The sequence below is a fragment of the Mchenga conophoros genome, linkage group LG22 (genome assembly GCF_057382185.1).
Source record: "Mchenga conophoros isolate Kocher_MC1m ecotype Shallow Benthic linkage group LG22, M_conophoros_male_GT1.1, whole genome shotgun sequence".
NCBI lineage: Eukaryota > Metazoa > Chordata > Actinopteri > Cichliformes > Cichlidae > Mchenga > Mchenga conophoros.
The window spans coordinates 3,281,204-3,301,583 of record NC_140546.1 but is presented as its reverse complement, the minus strand read 5'-3'; the positions used below and the strand labels follow the sequence as shown (position 1 = coordinate 3,301,583).

Sequence of the window (20,380 nt, the reverse complement as noted above, 5' to 3'; positions counted from 1 at the left end):
GTTTCTCTTCAGTCTGACTGAGGGAGGTTTTTGTACGACTGTTTTTCACTGTGTGAACACATACTGACTGTTAGGATAGTGAAAACTCTGACAGTAATAAACTGCTGCATCTTCAGCCTGGACTCCACTGATGATCAGAGTGAAGTCAGAGTTTGATCCACTGCCTGTAAAACGAGCTGGAATCCCTGATTGTCGAGTGCTAGACCAGTAAATGAGACGTTTGGGAGTTTCTCCATCTTTCTGTTGGTACCAGGCTAAACAGTGATTGTTGCTATAAACATGAACATTCTGACTGGTCCTACACTTGATGCTCACAGATCCTCCCACAGCAGAGCTCACTGCTCCAGGCTGAGTCACTGGGACCTGAGGTTTAGACTCTGAGGATACAGAGACAAAAACATAAAGCAGCTTCATGGTTTTGTGGGCTTCATTTCAGAGGGACAGATGTTGATAGAGGAGAGGAGTTTGATTCTCTGGACTTTACCTGTGAAGCAGCAGCAGAGGAGAGTCCAGATGAGGACGCAGATCAAAGTCATGTTTTTGATGAGGAGGATTTCTGTGGCTTCTGTTGTGATGAAGGACAGCTGTCAGTCATCCAGTGTTCAACTCTCAGGACTATAAACTCTCCCAGAGCACTGGAGCATGGTGCTGCTGATGCAAAGTGCCTCTCTATGGAAATGCCTTTTTTGCACAGTAATCCATCCATATACAAAAATTTGCATGAAAAACGCAAAAATGTTAATACTTCACCAAGTGTAAATTTTTCAGATAGTAAGAAAATATCATTAGTTATTAATCTTTCATTTCTGTAATTTAATAATTAGAATTTGTGCACATTTGTCTATTTAAGAAAAAATTCTCCTATAATTGCTGATTATGCGTGGGGTAGAATAACACAATCTTTATGTAAATATACTAATAGATTTGCTGCAGACTAAAAGTAAGTGAAGGTACAACCCACTGGACCATATTCAACAGAGACACACTTCACATAGGATTCATTACGTCTGACTAAAATTAATGCAAAGGATCACACTTAATAACCGTGGACTTATACTTTAGTATTCATAAATCAATGTAAAATGTGTTATTAGTTATTTATCTTAGGAGTCTGGAAATAAAGCGACTGGACCTCTGTAAGTTCTTGAGGATGTTTCATCCGAGAAGTTTCTTTGGTTCTAAAAGGCAAATGGTGGAAAGTCCCAGATTTTCCCTTAAGAGGGACATTGATCCACCATTGATTATGTGCCCCATCACACGAGCCAACCAAAATATGTTGAAGATCACAATGAATTAAATTTCCAGTTTTTCCTGTAATCCTAATTTCTCTAAATGTCTAAACGTCTTTCTGTAAAGACTGTTAACATAGGACTGAGTAAGGAGGGACTCTGTGACTCATCTGCTGCTCTAGTTTCTAGTCAGACGTTGCCAGGACAGGACCCTTCATCCCTTAAAATGATGAAGCAAATCTGTCAGTTAAAACTCATTTTAAACTGAGCTAAGTCATAAATACAGTTATAGCCTTTGTATAAAACTAAAATGCTTGAAAATCAGAAGAAAACTCAGCAACCTTTGATGATTTTAATTCAAATTAAGATAAATACCTCTGGCTGCGTAGACAATGCTCATGTTGCAGGAGTAATGTCCTTGGTTTGACTCTATGCTTTTTTCTTGAAGCTTCTTTATTGAGCTCGACTTCTGTGAAATGTGTCACATGTAAAGCATTTAATTTATTAATAAACTACAATAAACCTTTCAATTGATCAGCCGTGGACGTGTCTGTAAAGCTGTATAACAGTGCTGCTCTCTGGTGGCCTGTGTGTGGTATTACACACACGTGCTGATCAGCTGTTACTGAAGCACTCACTATAATCAGTTATTCATCATATGGCTATAATGTAAATGCTTGAGGAATAATCTTTATTATATAGTTTTTATAAATTGTATTTTTCTTTGAATCAGATAGAAAAACAACATGCATTGTATTTTTTGCTTGCAAATATCTTTATGTTTTTATGCGATTTACAGGGTTTTTTGCATTATATGAAACATTTCTTCTCACCCACTCTCTCTCGCTCATCTTCTTTCTGTGTTTCTTTCTCATTTCTGGCACAAAGATGACAAAGATTTAAAAAAAATAATACTAATAATAATCCTTTTTATTACTTGCATCTCACTGAGCGAGCTGTTAGCTTCCATTGGACGTTATCTGTCACAATAAAACTAAATCTGTACTTTTGTTCTGGGGGATTATAATGACAGCAGTGTAATGACCTCAATGAAAGTTCTGACTCTTCTGAAGCATCGAGAACTCTGTGTTAGGTCCAGTATATCAGTCTGGGAGGCAGGGACTTACAGACATGATGGGAAAGATACTGTTCCTTGTTTACCCCTGAATAAGACAACATTATTAACCTGAGTGACATGAGACCACTCTCTTTCCCTTTGTTCTTTTCTCTCCTCGTTGGTTATTCAGCTAAAACAAATGGAAAGCAGCCCCAACGTTGTTTTGTACAGAAAGGCTGATTGGATCTGGTAATATTTGGTGGTTACCGTGTTTTGAATCAAAATATCCAAAAACTTGGAAAACTGGGGTATTCAAATAATTTCATATTTCCTGCTCATGGACGTATTACATCATGCGGCACTCATGGATTAATAACCCTGTCATAATGTGGCAATGACAAAAACACATCTTGTATTTAGTCACAGGACTTGTTTGCAGTTGTGAATAAAACTTTTCTGTCTGCTCGTCTTCTCTCCATCCCTCCCTCTGTTCTCCCTCCTCACTGCTCCCTCTTCTCCTCCTGGGCTTCTTTGTTGATGACGTTTTTGAAGAGCGTGATCAGCGGCCTCTGGCTGCGCTCGTCCCAGCTCTTCATGAACCCGCCGTAACGCTTGCTTGCCGGCAGGCCGCCCCAGCGAAAGTGCTTCATCTTGTACATTTCATCTTTTTTCTCATGGCTGTCATCTGGCACCTCCTCCTGGCCCCCCTCTGCTAACTTCCCCTCGTTATCGTCCATCGTCATCATCTCACCAGCGAGCTCCCGCTTTTTCATCTCACCGGGGAAAAGCTCCGCCGACTCCTCCTCCAGACCGTTGGTGGTATAGATTTTAATCGGGCGGCGTTTTCGCCCAACAGGCTTCCCCCAGCGGAAATGCTCCATGGAGTAGGAGCGTTTGGCCTGAGGAGAGGAGAAGAAGGGCGGAGGGAAAGGTAAAAGAGAAAGAGGGCCCGATGGGGGAGGAGGCTGCAGGTGGGCATCACCAGGGATGATGGGCTTCTCGTTGTTTTCATAGTGGCAAAGCTGAATACACTCCTGCAGGACAAAACGTGCAAACCATCAAAGGCTATCATCTGACCAAATTTTAGATGATAACGTTTTCCCATAATTCCCTTTGCTCCAATCTCAAATGATGGGAGTTCAGGCGTCCCAGGCTGAAAACCCACCCATGCTGAGTCTACCAGTGAAACCCAGTAAATGACTTCACAGTGACTCATCTCATATATACAGTCCATCATGATGCTGCATCAAATTAATGATTTGTTTGTGGCCTTGAATTTATGGTCTTCTGTCCCTCGTTTTCTGTCATTTCTATAACATTTTACATCAAGACGTCAGTTATCGATCAGAAACGCTGAATGGTGGAATCACCTCTGTAATTCTACTTGGTCAGCAGCACTGACAAATCTGTCTGTATGCAACCTTGGGCCCTTAAAATCATCTGTGCACGGTAAACTTCTCACTTCTCACTATTTATCCTCAGCTCTTCTTGGCCTGCAGTTTCACAGCTTTGGTTCAACCTCAGTGTGTGTGCGTTTACCATCATGCTCCTCTCTGAGTTGACCTCCTGACAGACGGGATGGTCCCAGCATTGACTTTCAGCTCCTCTGGCCACGTCCACTACTATTACAGCCACCAATAGCAACACAGGACACATTCTCTGTGCATCTGCTGTTGAAATACACAGTACAAGACAACCACAGTTACAGTCAGGTTAAGTTCATCCTGGCTTTAAATCAGTGTCTTCTTCCAAAATGCACTCTGATAAGATAAGATGAGATAAGATAAGATAAGATAAGATAAGATAAGATAATTGTAATTAAACAATAGGTTAGGTTAAGAGGTCAAAAGGTAAGACATTTATAGTGCAAAAATCAAATTATTCTCAAATTTCTTTCGATATATTCACCAATATTCTAGTTTCTAAACTCTACAGAGTTATATATATATAGTCCCATATTTCCACAGGGAGACAGAATGAAAACACACATGAACAAAATTTCACATGACAGAAGTAAGAAGTAAATGTCAAAAAATGGAATGAAAATGCGAATCAGGCATAAAATAATTTTTTAAATGGCACATTTTGTTCATGTTGTCTTCTATCAAAAGCTTGCGACATGTGTCATTGCACTGCTGTATTTATGCATTCCTAAACATTACATTTATACCAATCAAACATCAGAGAAACCACTTTTTCACTTTTTTATGTTAAGTTAAAGCATTTTTTTAAAATAAAATACAAAATTAAGAATATATGCAACAGAGTAACAAAGTACAATTCTCTCAAACATTCACATCACTGTAAAATGCTGAAATTTGTAACATAAAATTATCTTCATTACATATAAACAATCTGTTCTGTTGCTTTTGCTTTAGCTGTTATATCTTAGAATATTAAAATAAATAAAAGACTATAAAGTAAATAAATAACAACACATAATGAAGACACTCACCACCTGCCCTCTGACTCTCTGTCTGATGCAGTTTGTTGTTTAGCAGTGAAACAGATTTCTGCTGTTCTGTTCCTCTGATGCACTGATTTTATACTCTGTCACCAAAGCACAAACATACCAATGATGACGTTCTTACTTCCTCCCATCGCTCGACCCCTCCAAACAGGGACACTCATCGTTCTTTCGTTCAAGCTCGCAGGGCTAAACTTTCTTGGAAAAGCAGTCGGACATTATTTATATATTTTTTAAATGTCTGACAGGTCACATCTAAAATCCCACAGAAATATCTCTGAATCTCTCACAACTAACAGGTTTGTCTGTGATTGCTGAAAAAAAAAATATGTTTATTTAAAAGCCTGATTTAAGGACTTTTAAAAGACTTGGGGACTTTTGTGGACATTTTTGTTTTCTTTTTTAATGAAGCTGTAAAACGTCCTTTTGTTGGGTTGTGTGCATATTAAAATAACTAGTTTTTAATATTTTAATTGTAACATCTTGCATCCTCTGTAAGAACTTCATAGTCAGCGTTTGGCTTTGTGGGTCAGTCATGTTTGACAAAAACAACCATCAGATGTACTGAAGTCCTGTGTTGACACTCGTGATGTTCAGACCACGAAGCCTGTCCTGACTCTGCTTCAAAATTACTTCCCCACAGTAAACACGTTGCCATATTCACGCTTCATCCGCCTTCCACAATCTTTATATTCGTTCCTGCATGATGCAATATTGATCAGCATAGAGGTTAACTTAGTGGCGCACAGAACTGCACAGCAAAAACAGTCTACACCTCTCTCCCTCTGTGAAGCTGTGCACGAGGTGTCTCCAGTGTGATTGTGTGTTCATTTGCAAGTGTAGCTGCAGCTTGTGATGGATTGACCCAGAGCAGAGGATTCAGTCACACTGCTATTCCAACCAATCACACCGTCACCCCCCTGTAGGATTTGCAGTGAACTTGTTCTTTCTGAAGGAGTCTGAAGAGTGTGTCACGTTCCTGGTCTTTTGACCCAGCGTTTTGAGTTTTCGTTCATTTGGATGTTATGTTTTAGTTCTTTAGGGTAGCTAAGTTCATTTGTTTATTAGTTTCTCTTTGTGTTTTCTACCCCTGTATTTAAGTTTCCCTCTCCCTGTTTCATGCTGCTTATGTTGTCAAGTTTATATTGTCTTGTCTGCGTCTCATGTTTCCTGTTTTATTTTGAAGGTCTGTCATCATCATCATCATCATCAACTTTATTTATAAAGCACTTTAAAACAACCACAGCTGACACAAAGTGCTGTTCATTGGAACTGTAAAATAAAATTACATGAGATATAAGTAAAAACCAAATAAAAGAAGAGTGAAATCACTAATTAAATAACTACTTCAATTAAAAGAGAAACTAAGTCTCACTGAGGTTAAAAGCCAAGGAATAAAAGTGGGTTTTAAGACGTGATTTAAAAGTGGACAGTGAAGGCGCCTCTCTAACGTGCATGGGCAAATTATTACATAATTTAGGAGCCCCGCCCCCTCTGAGCTTCCTCCTGGATCTCGGTCTGTGTCCTATGTCAGTGTAGTCAGCTTTGCTTCCTTTGTCTCGTTATGTCAGAATAGTGTCAGCTGTTTCCCCATGTGTTTCCACTTCCCCAATCACCCTTGTGTGTATTTAGTCTGTGTGTTTCTTTTCATTCTTTGTCAGGTCGTCTGCTGTTCCACGTCACGTCTCCAGGATTTTCCATGTTTAGGTTTTTTGCACCGTTCAAGGTTTTGTTCTTTGCCTTTTGTGTTTATCATTTTGTTTTCCCAGTTTAGTTCTAGCTAAGTTGTTTCTTGTGTGCATCTGCCTTTTGTTTTTGTACTTTATCAGCCGTATTAAACGGCTCGCTTATTGTTAATACTCAAGCTTTGGTCCAAGTTCCTTCATGTCTGCACTTTGGGTCCACTCTTCACAATACATGCAGTCTGCCTCTGCCAGACTGTGACAGAGTGAGAAATGGTCTGATTGGCTAACGTTAGATGGAGGGACTCTTTCTTTTTTTTTTTTTTTTTCTCCTTGTTTTGTTTTGTTTACTTGTTTCTTGGAGTAATGTGGTTATTATTTTTGACACTGATGTTTGTTTGTGGGTTTCCTCTTACTGCTGTATTATTATTTATTTGTTACATTTATTTATTATTAAGGTCATATATATTTTTATCTGGGATACTTGTTTTGCAAGCTAGTCATAAGTCATATGCAGTTAAGCAGATGTGCTGTTGGACGGTTATTGTTTAGGTATTGTTGTATAAATCTCTTTATCATCACACCAGCTGGTTATTTTAATTACTTACTATATAATGTTGATATTAATATTTGCATCCAAAGTAGAAAGTAACATAGTTAAATTTAGTACAAATACATTGGACCTGTGAGCATACTCATCGTAGTATTAAAATGTGTTTATAATGTGTTCATGTTATGACATCAGACCAGCAGAAAACTGATAATGAGCTGTTTCCATCTGTGCCTGTTTGTACGTTTTCAATGGCACTTCTCTAATTATCAGTTTGTAAGACTACACAAAAATTACCAGGAAAATTTTAATGAAATTTGCTGCAGGAATGGAGCATCTGCAAAAGAAGAATCCATTAAATGTCTTTCTTTATTTTAAAAAGCAACGAGCAATGGCCTCGGTAGACGATTCGCTCCCGAGTGGCCGTCTCCTTTCAGACTGTTATCGACAGATTTGTGTGCAGTGCCCATCAGACAAACAGACTTGATGTTCTCAGACTATAAAGTCAGAAAAATCAGTGAAGATAAATACACCGTGGCAAATCCCCACACTGCTGACGCTGATGTTGTTGTGTTGTAAATATCTGCAGCATATTAGCCGATTAGCACCGGACTGACATGTTCAAACAAAGAGGAAGAGGAGGGTCAAATGTGTGAGTAAGAGTTTGGACTTCTACACAAACATTCACATCTTTTTGTTGTCTGAGTCCACAATGTATGACTACAAAGGTAAAGTTTTGATTAAGTCTCAGGTGATTTAACTAATTCTGTTGTAATGATGACCCTGATGGAGACGGGTGCTGGTAATACCATGGGAAAGGTGAAGGAACCATGGCTTTAACCTCCTTACCTTCCTCTGCTTCTCCCAAAAACTCACCAGGAACGTCTCTTTATGAATACTGAGCTCTGACATTTATCACCTTTACATTTTAACATCCATCAAGTCACCAGAGACTCATTTAAAGTTAGGGTTTGGCTTGCACCCACACCTTACTTTAAGTATTTAGATACATAAAACATTTCACTACAACTCTAAATAAATATGAGGGAGTTCATTTGAAAGATAACATCTATTTTCTGAAAACTAGACTAGTTAACTTGCAGCTAAGAATTCAGTTAGACAACACTTTGTCTTTATCTTTGATTTGAGTTGGACTCACGTGGTCTTAAGTCCTGAGAGCAAGCTACCTGCAGGGGGAACCGTAGGGGTTCTGGTTTTGGATCCAGATGTTTCATTTTGTGCCTGTTTAACATCCCGGTCTTCTATTTGGTTCTTAGTTTTGTTATTGTTGAAACGTATTTAGTTACGTTTCTGCTGTTAGTATCCTGTTTAAGGCTTAATCTGTTTACCATCTGAGTCTTCTCCTTGTGTCACATTGTGTCAAATCTGTATGTTAGTCTGTCATATCAGTTTACTCACTTCCTGCTTTATTTTGATAGTCATCTGTCTTTGCTTTCATGTTTTACTTTTCTTCTGTTGCTTGTTATTCTGATTTAGTTCAGTTCTGTCCCCGAGGTGTCTCCTTTCTGCTCCAATCACCCTTCTGTATATATTAGCTGAGTGTCCCCTTGTGCTTTGTGCCTCTTATTTCCCAGGAGGGTCCTTGAACTTGCATTTATTGTCCTGCCCTGTTTGATTTTGATTTTTAATTTTCATTTGTTTGTTTGTTTTTTGTTTTATCAAGTGAGTTCAACATTAGTCCACATCCTGCATTCCACACAAACACCATTTGACCACAGACCGTGGCAGTCTGATTCCTGGCTTCAAAAGCAGGTTTGTAGTCTAAACGACAGAAACTGAAATCATTAATAAATGTTTGTGTAAACAGCCTCTAGCATTGTGAGTGATGGTATCACTAATTCCAGGAAATGTTGCATGTTTCATTACAGTTTTTCTGAATTGCTAAAACACATTTCCTAAAATCTCATCTCTTTGTCCCAAAACACTAAACACAAACTGTAAAATTCAAGCTACACACACAAAACCTTCAACTTGTCTTGCAAAACCAAACATTTGACCCAAAACTACTTTAACTTTTATCAAAATCAACCACTACTGTCAAAAGCCACACAAAACCAGCCAATGTGCAAACAGAAATAAATACAAAACGCTGTGGGATAGCTGGAAAATAATCATCATCTATTCATTCATTTATTCTTGCACTCACATTTTAACAAAAAAAACTGCAATAAAAAAGTTACATATACATATTTTTACAGCATATTCAGATAATTTAATCTGCCTCAGCATCTCTGTGCTGGGTCAGGCCACACGACTTCATCCACATCATATGTTATGGTCTCCCTTGCGATGCAACAAGGAAAGCATCCTTTAGCATGCCCAATCCAGCCCTGGCAAGATTCCCATCTCACCATGCTCCATTCATTGCTTGAAGTAGATTTTCCTTTGTGTGAGGGTTTCGTCGTATACAGTGGGGCAAAAAAGTATTTAGTCAGCCACCGATTGTGCAAGTTCCCCCACCTAAAATGATGACAGAGGTCAGTAATTTGCACCAGAGGTACACTTCAACTGTGAGAGACAGAATGTGAAAAAAAAATCCATGAATCCACATGGTAGGATTTGTAAAGAATTTATTGGTAAATCAGGGTGGAAAATAAGTATTTGGTCAATAACAAAAATACAACTCAATACTTTGTAACATAACCTTTGTTGGCAATAACAGAGGTCAAACGTTTACTATAGGTCTTTACCAGGTTTGCACACACAGTAGCTGGTATTTTGGCCCATTCCTCCATGCAGATCTTCTCGAGAGCAGTGATGTTTTGGGGCTGTCGCCGAGCAACACGGACTTTCAACTCCCGCCACAGATTTTCTATGGGGTTGAGGTCTGGAGACTGGCTAGGCCACTCCAGGACTTTCAAATGCTTCTTACGGAGCCACTCCTTTGTTGCCCGGGCGGTGTGTTTTGGATCATTGTCATGTTGGAAGACCCAGCCTCGTTTCATCTTCAAAGTTCTCACTGATGGAAGGAGGTTTTGGCTCAAAATCTCACGATACATGGCCCCATTCATTCTGTCCTTAACACGGATCAGTCGTCCTGTCCCCTTGGCAGAAAAACAGCCCCATAGCATGATGTTTCCACCCCCATGCTTCACAGTAGGTATGGTGTTCTTGGGATGCAACTCAGTATTCTTCTTCCTCCAAACACGACGAGTTGAGTTTATACCAAAAAGTTCTACTTTGGTTTCATCTGACCACATGACATTCTCCCAATCCTCTGCTGTATCATCCATGTGCTCTCTGGCAAACTTCAGACGGGCCTGGACATGCACTGGCTTCAGCAGCGGAACACGTCTGGCACTGCGGGATTTGATTCCCTGCCGTTGTAGTGTGTTACTGATGGTGACCTTTGTTACTTTGGTCCCAGCTCTCTGCAGGTCATTCACCAGGTCCCCCCGTGTGGTTCTGGGATCTTTGCTCACCGTTCTCATGATCATTTTGACCCCACGGGATGAGATCTTGCGTGGAGCCCCAGATCGAGGGAGATTATCAGTGGTCTTGTATGTCTTCCATTTTCTGATGATTGCTCCCACAGTTGATTTTTTCACACCAAGCTGCTTACCTATTGTAGATTCACTCTTCCCAGTCTGGTGCAGGTCTACAATACTTTTCCTGGTGTCCTTCGAAAGCTCTTTGGTCTTGGCCATGGCGGAGTTTGGAGTCTGACTGTTTGAGGCTGTGGACAGGTGTCTTTTATACAGATGATGAGTTCAAACAGGTGCCATTCATACAGGTAACGAGTGGGGGACAGAAAAGCTTCTTACAGAAGACGTTACAGGTCTGTGAGAGCCAGAGATTTTCCTTGTTTGAGGTGACCAAATACTTATTTTCCACCCTGATTTACGAATAAATTCTTTACAAATCCTACCATGTGGATTCATGGATTTTTTTTTTCACATTCTGTCTCTCACAGTTGAAGTGTACCTCTGGTGCAAATTACTGACCTCTGTCATCATTTTAAGTGGGGGAACTTGCACAATTGCTGGCTGACTAAATACTTTTTTGCCCCACTGTACTTTCCATCTCCATGCTGAGAAAAACTCCTTGATAGGGTTCAAAAGGGAGAGTATGGTGGAAGAAACAGATTGATAAAAATGCTCATTGTGAAACCAGTTGCATATTCTTGGACCTCGGTGAAAGCTCACGTTGTCTCAAATGATATGGGAAGCTCTGCCTGCTCGCGATCTCTCTACTCGAGCAAAGCATCCCGTAGACCCTCCAGGGATGTTGCTATAAGTTCGGTGTTGTACGGCCCAACAGTAACAGACTGTGGAGAACCCCATAGCTGCTGATGGCACCACAGATAGGTACGTTTCCACCACGCTGACCAGGCAGTTCAATAATGGCACGCTGACCTATGACATTGCAACCTTTTCTTCTCCTTTTTGCTAGATTCAACATGTATGTTGTCTTCTGTAATCCACTGCTGTATTTCATGCAGTCGAACTGCATTATTCTGACGGACCATATCCACAATAAGTGTCTCCTGGTGTTGTGAGCGCGTGCGTGTTCTTCCACCCTCATGTGTCTTTCAGTTCTAAACAAAATACTATTTAGTTACAAGTATATTTGTATGCATAGCACATGTATACATCATATTATTCATTTACAGAACTAAAGTTAGTTTGTTGTGTACAGAGAATCTTTGAGCTTGACTCAATGGTTAGGCCTCATGAATACATCTCCGTGGATGAAGCTGTATTCAATCGAGCAAAAAGCAGAAGAGGTTGCAACATGTGTTTTCAATTTTGAGTGGTAGTGTGTTAATGATGAAAACAGTGTTAGTTGTGTTTAACTTCTGTTGCCTGTGTGCACCATTCTGGGTACAAGTGCACCACACCGCTGAATGTGTTTTGTGTTTGAGAATGTGTTTAGAGTTTTGGTAAACGGGAGATTCAGATTTGCAAATGGTGTCCTCACCAGATGAATAGTGTTTAAGATTTTGGCAACTGTGAGGTTGATTTGACGAAAGAGTTTTCATAGTTGACAGATTCGTTTTTACAATGGGATTTAGTGTTTTAGCAATTCAGAAAAACTGTAAATCACACCACCCTCTAGTGGTTGCATGAATCATCCCAGAGGGAACGCCAGTCGTTTAGTGTTGGGAGGATGTCCAGGTGGATGAAGGGTAGAAAAAACCTCAACAAAAAAAAGAAAAAGAAAAGAAAAAACCTCAACACTAAACATCCAAAAGCAACTGTTGGTACTAATTAAATGTATACATTTTTTGTGTTTTTACTCACCATACTGCACTCTAACTCAGCACTTCAGCTGCTGTCATGACAGACGGAATAGCGTCACATTTATCAAAAATCATACAATATTTTGCTCATCTCTTCCTGTGCTAACCAAGTAGTTTCTGTATCTCTATGCAGCAATTAACAGTTAGTGAAAGCAAAGGAAGCACCACCCACACACCAACACCACCTGTTCTGAAGTGTTTGCTTATGGTTTGCTTAAGGCATCAACATCAAAGGAGCTTTTGTTCTCCCGTGATAACCCCTTACTCACAGTATTATCATAATACAACAGAGTTTTTAATCTTATCACTTGCAGCATGTCACATTATTTCAAATAACTTTTGTGTTGAAAGCAATTTAAGCATAAATCAAAGCTCTGAAAGTCAAACATAAATCTAAAGTCCGTTTTGAGAGCATCGTGACACCGGTGCTTTTTTCCAGTTCTTTCAGTTTCTCTAATGGAACAAACGGAGCAGCTTGTGGAGGTAAACGGTAAACAGAAACCCATTAAAGGCGGAAACAGCCTTGAACATTCAGTCCATTAAAAACTCTCAAGTATTCTTGGGGATAAAACGAAGAGCTAATGGTCTGATGGAAAAAGTAGTCAGTTGGACTCAAATTGAAGATAGTGACAGTATTAAAAAAGCCGGAAACTTCCAGTTGTTATATTCTGCCTCTGTGTGTGTGTGTGTGTGTGTGTGTGTGTGTGTGTGTGTGTGAGAGAGAGACGACACTCAACAAAGACAATAAATATACTGAAATTGGACAGTTTTAGAGATCTGGAATTAATATTCACAGTAAGAGCATTAGCAGAAAGACAGTCTTATAAATTATCAGGTAGTTTTATCATAATGTTAACATTTAAAAATGAAGCACAGCTGAATCTGACAGCTGAGTGAGTTTTAGAGGTATTTCAGATTGCTGTTACAATTACATCCGTCTGTAGCCTGTAGCAGCAACTCATTTGTGTCTCCATAGTGTGGTGATGTTTGCTTAACAACTGAAAGATCCCTTGTCCTGTCGCAGGAGGAAACACGAATCACTTTGAGGTGCCCAGAGTACAAAAAAATTCCAGTTGGTCAAAATCCCACAAGGTTTCAGATTTGTTTGATATTTAAACACATCAGTTCTTTAAATTATAAATTTTCTCAATAATATTTGTCACGTTTGCGTTATCCGTGGTCGAAAAAGCTTCACCTAAAATCAAAGATTTATACTGAATAGGGGACAAAATAAGTTCTGATCGGTAAAAGCACAAAAAAATTAATACACTTAAAGCAAAGAGTTAAAACACACAAAGTCCTCTTTAGTTTACTGTAATGCAATTACTGTAACTTGTTGTCACATTACTCTAATCCCATTATATGTAATCTATTACTTTCCAGGCCACTGGCTGCCAATCTCATTAGAGGATTATAAGGATACGATGTCATACCCGGTGCTGAACAAACAGACACACATGCTGCTTCCTGGCTGTCCTGACACTTTTCCATTCAGCTGAATTCAGCACTGCGACATGGCAGCAGGTAGGAGAGTAGTTTTCATCTTAAATATAAAATGATCTGTAGTCAGCTCAGCAGGTTTAATCGTTTGGTGTACTGCTGTTACACTTTTATTACACATTATCTCAAACTTATCAGGTTTTCTTAGGAGGATTAGTTTTACCTGATTTAAATCTAAGAAAATCACTGCAAAAACCTGTTGAGGACAGACACTCAGAGTCGGCACTCATTCAGTTTTATTGTCAAAGCTACAAGATTCATTGTTCAGCGCAGTATGTTAATGAGTTTTCATCAACTTTTACTCCTCCTTTACAGTTTGACCATCTTCGGCACTGCAGTACTAATACAAGTTTTTTGTCTCTGATCTTTATAATTCCTACTTTATAAATAAAGCTAAACTTGTTTCTTATGCTACATAATTCAGTTTAGTATTTCTCTCATCTAGCTGACAACAGCTAACAGAAGTACTTGGTTTAGGTAAAGGGTGGAGCCTGGGTGAAGCATACAGACTGCATACATGAGGCCCACTTGACCACTTGTGCATTATCTGCACTATTCCTATAGGAGGTCATTATATAGGTTATATTAAAAAAGTTTGCAGATTGAGGCTATTTAACGTCTGCTCTGTTTGTGTTGGGGAATAACAACAAAAGGTCAGATTGTAGTTGTTGTGTGGAAAAGGCAACACTCTCAACTTGCCCCAAGACGTGTGCTTACATATACCTGGTACATTAAATGATATATGAGAATGTTTTTAGGCCAAAGTCCACCCATGTTTTAGGTGTAAAGGCTGCAGGAAGAGGCCTGCTGAAGGTAAAACATTCAAAATTAAACAAGCATCGTCATCTAGATGGAAAAAGCCTTTTTAAATTCTGAATATCCACCAAGCCTTCTCTCCGTTGTCCCACACACCATCAAACCATTTAACTCCTCGCTGGAGGGGAGAGGGAGGGGACACGGGGGGGAAAGAGGGCGGGAACAACTGAGCTGTAGTGCCTTTTTCACTGTGCAATATTTATGAGATTTTAAAATATCCAACAGTGCAATAGACGCACAATAGTTGAAATGTGTAATTCCCTTGTATTCTTATTCCTGTTTATTCTATTTATCCCTATTATATACTCTGTATTTATATATATGTGTATATATGATTATTCCTGCTCACATTCTGCAACTTCTGTTGGTGCTGTGCTATTGGAAACTGAATTTCCTGGAGGAACCCACCCGAGGAATAAATAAAGTTTCATCTAATCTAAGATGCCTGTGAAATGTTATTTTGGCACAACAAAACAGAAATCTTAACAGACGAGCTGTAAGACTGATGTGAAGAAGTTCATTTGTTCCTGGATGGCTTTTGATTATGCACTGATTCAGTTCAAAACAGTGGCTCCACTCTAAACCACATTCATTGTTTTGGATCGGGTTCGCACATTCACAGAGACCTGGCTGGTGTGGCTCTGAGTTTAAAGGTCACAATACACCTTATTTTACTTTTTCTTTCAGATCTCCCACAGTTTTGGACCTAATGCCTACGTTTGGGTGAAATCTGGACCGCATCTTTCTGCGATGATGTCAGAGTCTGATCCTGACTCAGTAACTGAAACTGATTTTACCAGTAAACTGAATTTGTTTCGGATACAAGTGAACAGCCAGGAAGGAGGAGTCATTTGTTCAGAATGAAGCGGGTTGAAGTGTTAATATTTTATTTCTTACTGATTGTTTGGTGCGTCCGGCCTGTCGACAGTGACTTTCTGGTCTCAGATGTTACCCATGATGATGATGCCCACCCCAACACCCTCACAGAAACCGACGCCGATGCACTGGGCAGGAATATCCAAACAAACAGGGACATACGGGACACGAGCATGGAGACAAACTGGGACGAGCCAGATATGAGAAAGGACCACTATGAGGACGCTGACTGGCATCCTTTTACCTCCTTTACGGAAACGCTTACCGACCTGACCCCTGACGCCCCACTGGTGATACGCAATGACAACACTGGCGCTGAAGATAGCACCAACCAAACCTTCAACCAGACTATCAGCAATTCATCAGCGTCAGAGTGCGGTGAGTTCAGCAGTCAGCTGATGTCTAACGGACAATGCCGACTGACTGCAACACTTCCTCCTGTAGGAAATTCTCAAAAACGCTGCCCAGACATGTTCCGGTGTACAGACGACGTCTCCTATTGGCTCCATGAGAACGAAAACAGAAAGGAGCAGCTGGAAGAGCTGAAAGAGACGATGTCAGGGCTCCAGGAGGAGCTGAGGAACCACCGGCATCGAGTCAAGGCCCTGGAGATGCAGGTAGACTTCCTGCTGTCTACTCCACGTTCATGAGATGTCGTGTTGAACTTTGTAAAGAACAGATTTGTATTTTGAGACACGTGGGCTTAAAAAAAGAGTGTGATGTCATATCTCCAAAGCAAAGAAATAAATCCTGATTCAAGAAATCAGTTTGAGTGAAAAAAGTACAGTTAGTCTCTAGTAGTGTGATTACTTATAATTAGTGCTGAAGAAAAGAGAAAAATAAATCCTCCAAACACAGAGAAGAACAACATATGCACGATTAAAGTGAACAAAGTGAAACAGGAAACACATGTTTTAATCTTTGGAGTTTCAAAAATAAAATAAATTAAATAAAGTGAAATAAAAAAGATTTTTATCTAAATGGGTGGAGAACATTACTCATGCAGGGAAATACAACGCTCTCCTTTATCTCGCTATATCTCTCTGTCTTGACACTCACTAAGTCCTCATTAACCCTGAACGCTAACAGGATTAGCTGCAGGCTGGGGTCCTACATTATTCTCAGTCTGCCCAACCCACAATGGATCCTTGCAGGCTTCTAAAACTAATAAATAATTAATTAGAACAAATAATATTATGTACCTATAAAACCAAGTTTCAACATTAAGTTCGGTCACAGAGGCATTTGGACATTACGTTTCTGCCAAACCTTCCTCCTCAGTCTAGAGCTCAGTAGCAGCTGAAGTGGTTAACTTTTTGTCTAAGGAAACATGTAGATATTAAACAGCAGTGGTCTGAGCACCGAGCCCTGTGGAACACCTGGTAAAACAGAGGTCAGCTGACAGGTGGAATTACTCTTTAAATTGTGTTACTGTTCATCTTAGAGATCAGCTGACCCCACTTTTATTAAGCAGAGGGCTATATTTAGTTACTGTTGTTCCCATTATAAAAACATTCACAATAAAATGATGGTACGTTGGCTTTTTATAACACACAAATGAAGCAAGCTGAAGTTGACTAAAAGGTAACTAGCTTCCTCCATCTCAGCTTCTTTTTACTTTCTATTTGCTTTTTTCAGGGATTTATTTGACTAACCTCACTATGACCACACAATAAGGTGAATCTTCTCTCATTGCACTGCTCAGGGTGAAGAAAGTGTTAACTTAAACTCAACCTTTCACCAGCGGTTGCGTTCTCTGGAGCGCCGTCACGCCGAGGCCGACACGCTGCTCCACGTGCACGCGGCGCTGCTGTACGAGCTGCAGGTGCAGCTCCGAAACCTGTCGGCAACCGCGCGCCACATGAGTCACAACACGGGCTGCAAGGTCAACGTGATCAGGACTGCGCCACCACTCGGCATGCGAGACACACTGCCGCCAGGTGCACCAGCAGCAAACACAGTGATGAATTGTGGGATATTTGATGTTTCACAGTACATTTTAACTTTGTCCGTCTCCCTTCAGATGTACAGCCCCTGTCTTTCTGTCCATCAGACTGTGCGTCTCTGTATCACAACGGTGTCCGTCGTTCTGGTGTTTACACCATTGTCCTGTCACCAGGCACCGCCCGGCCGGTCTACTGCGACATGGAGACCGAGGGTGAGACAGCTGGTGTGTTAGTTCTTGCAATACTAGTGCCAGTAATGGAAACACTCAGATACTACACACACTTTACACAATTCTATGTGTGTGTGTGCACTAGGTGGAGGCTGGACAGTGTTGCAGCGGCGCCGTGATGGGTCAGTGAGCTTCAACCGTGGATGGTCTGAGTACCGTGATGGCTTTGGCGAGCCGCGAGGTGAACACTGGCTGGGGAACCAGCACCTGCACCGGCTGTCTAACCAGGGCCACTACAGCCTCCGCATTGACCTGCAGGACTGGAGCCACGCCCACAAACATGCTCTGTACCACACTTTCAGGTAAACAGACACAATAGAAGAATGAAAGGTGGTAAATGCACAGGAACTGGACAGTTACTTACTCAGTAAGAGAGATGCTCTTAACGATGGTTAATGAAGACCTGTGGTGAAGTCTGTCTGATTTTCACTGTCTTGTTGTTTTTAAACAGGAAGTGATGAAAACTGAAGAACTGAGGGATGCTCCATGCTCAAATAATAGGGACTTGCTGATGTCACTGCAGGCTCGCCCTAAAGCAAACCTGCCTTATACTCCTTTTCGGCACTAACGAGGAGCATCACTTACAAAAAAAAGATCCTACTGTATTCAATAAGAGCGGTTTATGATTTATGGTTTGGAGTCAGCGGCACTAACAAATAGGCAGGAGGCCGAGCTGGACGTAGGAGATATGAAGATCTTAAGATTTTCACTGGGAGTGACTTGGATGGACGGGATTAGAAATAAGTTCATCAGAAGGACAGGTCATGCTGAAGGGTTGGAGAAAAAGGTTGGAGTGGTGAGACTGAGATGGTTTGAGCCTGTGCAGAGGAGGAATAGAGAATATACTGGATGTTGAATATGGAGCTGCCAGGCAGGAGGAAAGGGGAAGCGCACAGAGGAGATGCACGAGTGTAGTGTTGGAGGATACTGGGGACAGGGTGAGATGGAGGCAGGTAGTCCGCTGTGGTTACCCCTAAAGAGAGCAGCTGAAAGAAGATTAAACAATACATAAAACCTCAAACTGAAAGTGCATGGTAGATCTGTTCTGTTATAGATTTCTACACACCCAGACACCTTTGTGCTGCCAGAAGAGACTGCCCCCTGCTGGTTAAAGAATGAAGGTGTACGTCCGCACTGGCTTCTCTTTGCAGACCCAGAACTATATTCAGATTTACAGACTATATTCAGAGCTGCATTTAACGAAAACTGTCACATGCAATAAAAACTGAAAAGGCACTAACGTTTCCACCTTGTGGTTTTCATCTACCTTATTATAAACAGTAGTAGCTGTTTGGCACAGTACAACAGGAGTAAATCATCAGCCAACCTTGAATAGTTTTGATTTGATCATTTTCCTCTCGCTGCAGAATCGAGGATGAGGACAACCAGTACCGCCTGCATGTGTCCGGTTTCAGCGGGACAGCGGAGGATTCGTTCGGCTGGTATCATGACCTGCAGGGTTTCAGCACACCAGACACGGGCAACATCTGTGCTGAGATCAGCCACGCTGGCTGGTGGTTCCACCAGTGTTTCTATGCTAACCTCAACGGTGTCTACTACAAGGTAAGTTCTAGTCTTACAAAGTTGTTTTTCTGCCAGAAATTGTGAGAATAACAGTAAATTTGTATGAAATAAAAGAAACAATGGTTTGATGGTAAAATTAGACTGATGCTTCCACGTGTCTCCATCAGGGGGGGCACTACTCTCTGAAAGCTCAGAACTTGCTGGGGCCAGATGGCATTGTTTGGTTCTCCTGGAAGGATTCAGACTTCTACTCTCTGAAGGCGGTCACCATGATGGCACGACCACATAACTTCAGGCCACGCCTGTCACCATAGAAACACTCTCAATGACACTCAAGGATTCTGCAGCAGCAGATTTTTGAAAACATTTTTCTAGAAAGTGACTGGTGATTCTGCACAGGCTGTTTTAAAAGTCATTGGCCACTGAAATGTAAGCTAATTCAGATATTTCTTCCAAACTAACTTCACAAATAATTGCCCAATGAGCAGCACTTGAGCTGAGCAACTAAGAGCTTCCAGAAGTAACTGTACCAGAATCAATTACGCACTGGAAATATTCCCCCAAAAATGCATCATTTCCTTCTGTATAACTTTTTGCTTTTTTTTTTTTAAACATAAATGATGAATAAAACTGATTATTTTTGAGCTGTTTGCAGGGATTTCTATCAATCATAAAATGCTTGCTTAAAGATTTTCTTAACCACACCAAGTGCCCTGAAATCACTTTAAATTCAAACTGACACACCACTGGACTTGAACCTGAGACGCACAGTCAACTCAGAAAGTAGTGAAAGTTCCACGTTGTTGGTTTGGGGGAATTTAAAGGATGAAGATTTCCTGAAACACGAGCAGCAGCTGGTACAGAAACCAACTGGTAACACTTGATTTCACAGCTAACATCAGTAACCCACAGGTCCACATGTTAATGAGCGTGTTCACAGGGTTCCTACAGCTTCGGGAATTTTTTCTCAAGGCCAGTTTAACAAGATCCAAGGACACGTGTGTGTGGCCATCAACGGTAACACCACAGATTTGTGGTCAGTGCGGTCACTCTCAGAGTTTGAGAACAGCTTAGGATTCAGTTTGGTTTTTTAAACATTAATGACATTTAAGGTCATACTCTCCCGATAACGACTAGAATGCCTTTCAACGCTTTAATGATCTACAAAAACTCTGCTTGTCTCAATATGTAAAAGCGAACTGTGAGCCTTTTCTATTTCGTTAAATTAAATGTTAAGCAA

At 40.7% G+C, this 20,380-nt stretch overlaps 2 protein-coding genes and 1 long non-coding RNA gene across 5 annotated transcripts; 2 read left to right on the top strand and 1 right to left on the bottom strand.

The window, feature by feature from the left end:
• Positions 1 to 1,980: 1,980 nt before the first annotated feature.
• On the bottom strand, positions 1,981 to 4,787 carry LOC146548543 (pro-opiomelanocortin-like). The gene is made up of 3 exons (XM_085261510.1): positions 4,742 to 4,787; positions 3,826 to 3,956; positions 1,981 to 3,320 (listed from the first exon to the last, which is right to left on the bottom strand). Exons 2-3 carry the CDS (start codon positions 3,940 to 3,942, stop codon positions 2,787 to 2,789), a joined length of 651 nt encoding a protein of 216 aa, XP_085117636.1. The 5' UTR covers positions 3,943 to 3,956; positions 4,742 to 4,787; the 3' UTR covers positions 1,981 to 2,786.
• Positions 4,788 to 6,421: 1,634 nt separating this feature from the next.
• On the top strand, positions 6,422 to 8,819 carry LOC146548542 (uncharacterized). Its single transcript, XR_014890453.1, has 3 exons — positions 6,422 to 6,479; positions 7,575 to 7,637; positions 8,670 to 8,819. It is a non-coding gene; the product is annotated as an uncharacterized LOC146548542 (long non-coding RNA).
• Positions 8,820 to 13,631: 4,812 nt separating this feature from the next.
• LOC146548541 (angiopoietin-4-like) lies at positions 13,632 to 19,784 on the top strand. 3 transcript variants are annotated; one of them, XM_085262704.1, is made up of 7 exons: positions 13,632 to 13,772; positions 15,252 to 16,057; positions 17,185 to 17,380; positions 17,464 to 17,610; positions 17,702 to 17,918; positions 18,984 to 19,179; positions 19,308 to 19,784. In XM_085262704.1, the coding sequence occupies exons 2-7, from the start codon at positions 15,425 to 15,427 to the stop codon at positions 19,452 to 19,454; spliced, it is 1,536 nt and encodes a 511-aa protein (XP_085118830.1). In that variant the 5' UTR covers positions 13,632 to 13,772; positions 15,252 to 15,424; the 3' UTR covers positions 19,455 to 19,784. The 3 variants fall into 3 exon arrangements, with proteins under 3 accessions (XP_085118830.1, XP_085118829.1, XP_085118828.1); XM_085262703.1 differs by having other exon boundaries at positions 17,146 to 17,380; positions 17,464 to 17,598; XM_085262702.1 differs by having other exon boundaries at positions 17,146 to 17,380.
• Positions 19,785 to 20,380: the final 596 nt, after the last annotated feature.

Bases quoted from the DNA above. Each gene is read 5' to 3' on its own strand.
- LOC146548543 (XM_085261510.1), bottom strand. From the start codon at position 3,942: ATGTGTCCTGTGTTGCTATTGGTGGCTGTAATAGTAGTGGACGTGGCC. The intron at 3,321-3,825 runs GTAAACGCACAC...TTTGTCCTGCAG, and splicing joins ACTCAGAGAGGAGCATGATG to GAGTGTATTCAGCTTTGCCA.
- LOC146548541 (XM_085262702.1), top strand. From the start codon at position 15,425: ATGAAGCGGGTTGAAGTGTTAATATTTTATTTCTTACTGATTGTTTGG. The intron at 16,058-17,145 runs GTAGACTTCCTG...TGCACTGCTCAG, and splicing joins TCAAGGCCCTGGAGATGCAG to GGTGAAGAAAGTGTTAACTT. The intron at 17,381-17,463 runs GTGCACCAGCAG...GTCTCCCTTCAG, and splicing joins GCGAGACACACTGCCGCCAG to ATGTACAGCCCCTGTCTTTC.